Below are 2,679 nucleotides of genomic sequence, written 5' to 3' on the forward strand. Positions count from 1 at the left end.
CACCTTTCAATTCCCCAAATTCTCTATGTAATAACATTAAGTGTGGACACCCACATCTTAACCTACTCTTCCCCTTTCACCCCTAAATCTACTGCAATTTATCTAGCATTCATGTGCATTTCACTGAAACTGTTCATATCAAGGATACCAATGAATTTTTCAGCTGACTTATTTTATCCCCACTTAAAATATTTTTCAGTTGGGGGTCTATGATGCCTCCCTATAAAAACTGAGCTCTTTATAGATTTAAATTTCAGAAAACTTAAAAATGAATCAATCTACAAGAAAAATTTTTTCATTTCACAGAATTTAGTCACATCCCTTAAGAAGTCTCAACATAAGGAGTCTGCATAGTTGATTAATCATCAGTTCATAAGTCAACAAGGGCACTATTATTTTCTATTTTCAACATAACCACCTTCAGACTATTATCAAGGGTGTGTGCGTGTGTTTAGCAAGAACAAAATCATTTGCCATCCAAGGTAGGGAGAGTTTCTCCCCAAGCAATTTTTTTTTTTTCAGTCGCCCCTCCTAACGGTCACACACCTAGCTATAAATGACTCAAAACCAGGGGAGGAAGGACCCTATTTTTCCTAAACATAAGATCCTGCTTGGCCTTAGGCCCCATGCCAACCCACAAATGAGTCCATCTCATAAGGAAATAGACCACCCACCATGATAGGCCTGGACTAATGACCATTTTCCAGACTCCTGTAGACAAGGGATGGACCCACATTTCCGCCACCAAGGAAAAAGCAGGAATAATGTTTGTTGGGTGGACAACCAACAAAGTCTGAAGTTTACTTTGTACTGGATTTTGTATCTAGTATTCACCCGTTAAAGCAGTCATGAATAGAGTTGTTTCGGGCCTCTCTCCACTCAAGTTGTTTTAGCCTCAGGGTATGTTCTTAGCTTCCCCCACCAGGGATGGAATCTGAGCCCCTGCAGTGGAAGCGGCAGTGTTAATTCCTAGACCACCAGGGAAGTCCCTCGCCATTTCCCCCTACCTTTTCACTCACTAGGGTCCGTCTATCAAGTGCACGCTCTTGACTTTGAAATCCACTTTTCTGAGGGAGATAATGAGCCTGTTCCAATGAATACCCGCTCAGACCAACAAGACAGGAAATCTAAACTGACCACTGCCGTGGACACAAACACACTCACAGGCACACAGACAAATGACACACACACAAACAGAGGGGTTCGTTCCAAAACTTTTACTTGGCCTTTCTCCTTTTCTAGTGTCCGCTCAATGTCTTAAGCACTGAGGAGCTGCCTCTCTGGCGTCACAAAGACACAGGCTGGGCACGAGGTCCGCGGGGCACCAGGCGCGCGTCCTGCCAGACTCACTTGTATGTCTTCATGTGCCACAGCCCGTCATTGAGGTAATGGATGTTCTCGATGCCGATTCCTTTGTTGACTTTCTCGATCTCGTCCGCGGACATTTTCATGACGCCCACGCACAGAGCGTGCTGCTTTCCCTCCGCCATGATCGCCACCACCGTGTCCACTGCGGCGGGGAAGAGGCGTGCCCCTGGCGAGGTCAGGCCTGGGCACATGATGTTGGCTCCGCTGAGCACGAACTTGATGGCTCCCTTGTCCACCTGCTGGCGGGGCAGGATGAACGGATACTTGTGCAGCAGCCTCAGCGTTGGGTAGAAGGGCCCTTCCCTTTGCCTGAAGAACAGCAGCTCCCCGTTCACCGTGAGGATTTCTATGTGCTCATGGCATCGCACTATTTTGACCGGATCCTTCTTCGGCATGATTTGGTTCAGCCACGGTTCGATGCCGGGAAACTGCTCCAGCAACTGGTTCTTAATGCCCTTAATAACGGAAGTTTTCAACTGGATACAGTTCGACACGTTTTCTTTTTCATCAAATTTCTTGAACATGATGCAGGGGTAAAGAGGGCGACCACAGAAAACCGTGGCCGACCACAGAAAACCGTGGCCGGGAAGCGGGGAGAAAACTGAACTACCAGGAGGCCGGCGGAGACGCTTACCGGGGGGTCGGCTGCCGGAGGGGACGCTAGGCACGGCTGTCGTTAACCGGAAGAGGCGCGCGCTTTACGACCTTCCGGCACACGACTTTCCGGCACGTCTACTTCCACCGGCCGCGCGCTCGGCGGCTTTCTGAGGGTCGTGGGTTCTTTTCCGGACCTGGCGGGTGAAAGGGCGGGACTTGAGGGGGCGGAGGAAGAGCGGTTATTCTTGCTGTAAGAAGAGAATAGCGGCGGGGGGTGGGGGCAGGCGGGGGCTGGTTTCCATTTCTGAAACTATTTCCGTCCAGTTAACCCGGCCGGGAACCGGAGGAACCCGGAGCGGTAAGCCCTCCCCCTCCTCCCGGTCGCGGCGAGGAGTCGCGCCCCGGCGGTTACTCCTCTTCGCGGTCTCTCACGCTCACCGATGTCGTCTAGCGCAGGCCCGAATACTCGTATACAGTTGCTGTTCGTCACCTTCCCCTTTCTCTCCACCTGCACTCGGAGAGAAGGGGCTCTGCCCAGGAGGAATGCGAATGTTATAGTTAGGATTTCGGTCCTTTTCCAGTTCACTTCAGTTCAGTTGCTCAGTCGTGTCCAATCTTTGCGACCCCATGGACTGCAGCACGCCAGGTGTCCCGGTCCATCACCAACTCCGGAGTTTACTCAAATTCAAGTCCATTGAGTCGGTGATGCCATCC

General features: G+C 50.7%; 1 protein-coding gene across 1 annotated transcript; it reads right to left on the reverse strand.

Moving 5' to 3' along the window:
* Positions 1–1,202: 1,202 nt before the first annotated feature.
* On the reverse strand, positions 1,203–2,063 carry LOC120869466 (malignant T-cell-amplified sequence 1-like). Its single transcript, XM_040248786.1, has one exon. The coding sequence runs from the start codon at positions 1,890–1,892 to the stop codon at positions 1,347–1,349; it is 546 nt and encodes a 181-aa protein (XP_040104720.1). The 5' UTR covers positions 1,893–2,063; the 3' UTR covers positions 1,203–1,346.
* Between the last annotated feature and the right edge of the window lie 616 nt (positions 2,064–2,679).

The sequence above is a fragment of the Oryx dammah genome, unplaced genomic scaffold, assembly GCF_014754425.2.
Source record: "Oryx dammah isolate SB20612 unplaced genomic scaffold, SCBI_Odam_1.1 HiC_scaffold_10, whole genome shotgun sequence".
NCBI classification, from domain to species: domain Eukaryota; kingdom Metazoa; phylum Chordata; class Mammalia; order Artiodactyla; family Bovidae; genus Oryx; species Oryx dammah.

What these genes read in the sequence shown, in the direction of transcription:
- LOC120869466 (XM_040248786.1), bottom strand. Translation starts at nt 1,892, where the DNA reads ATGTTCAAGAAATTTGATGAAAAAGAAAACGTGTCGAACTGTATCCAG.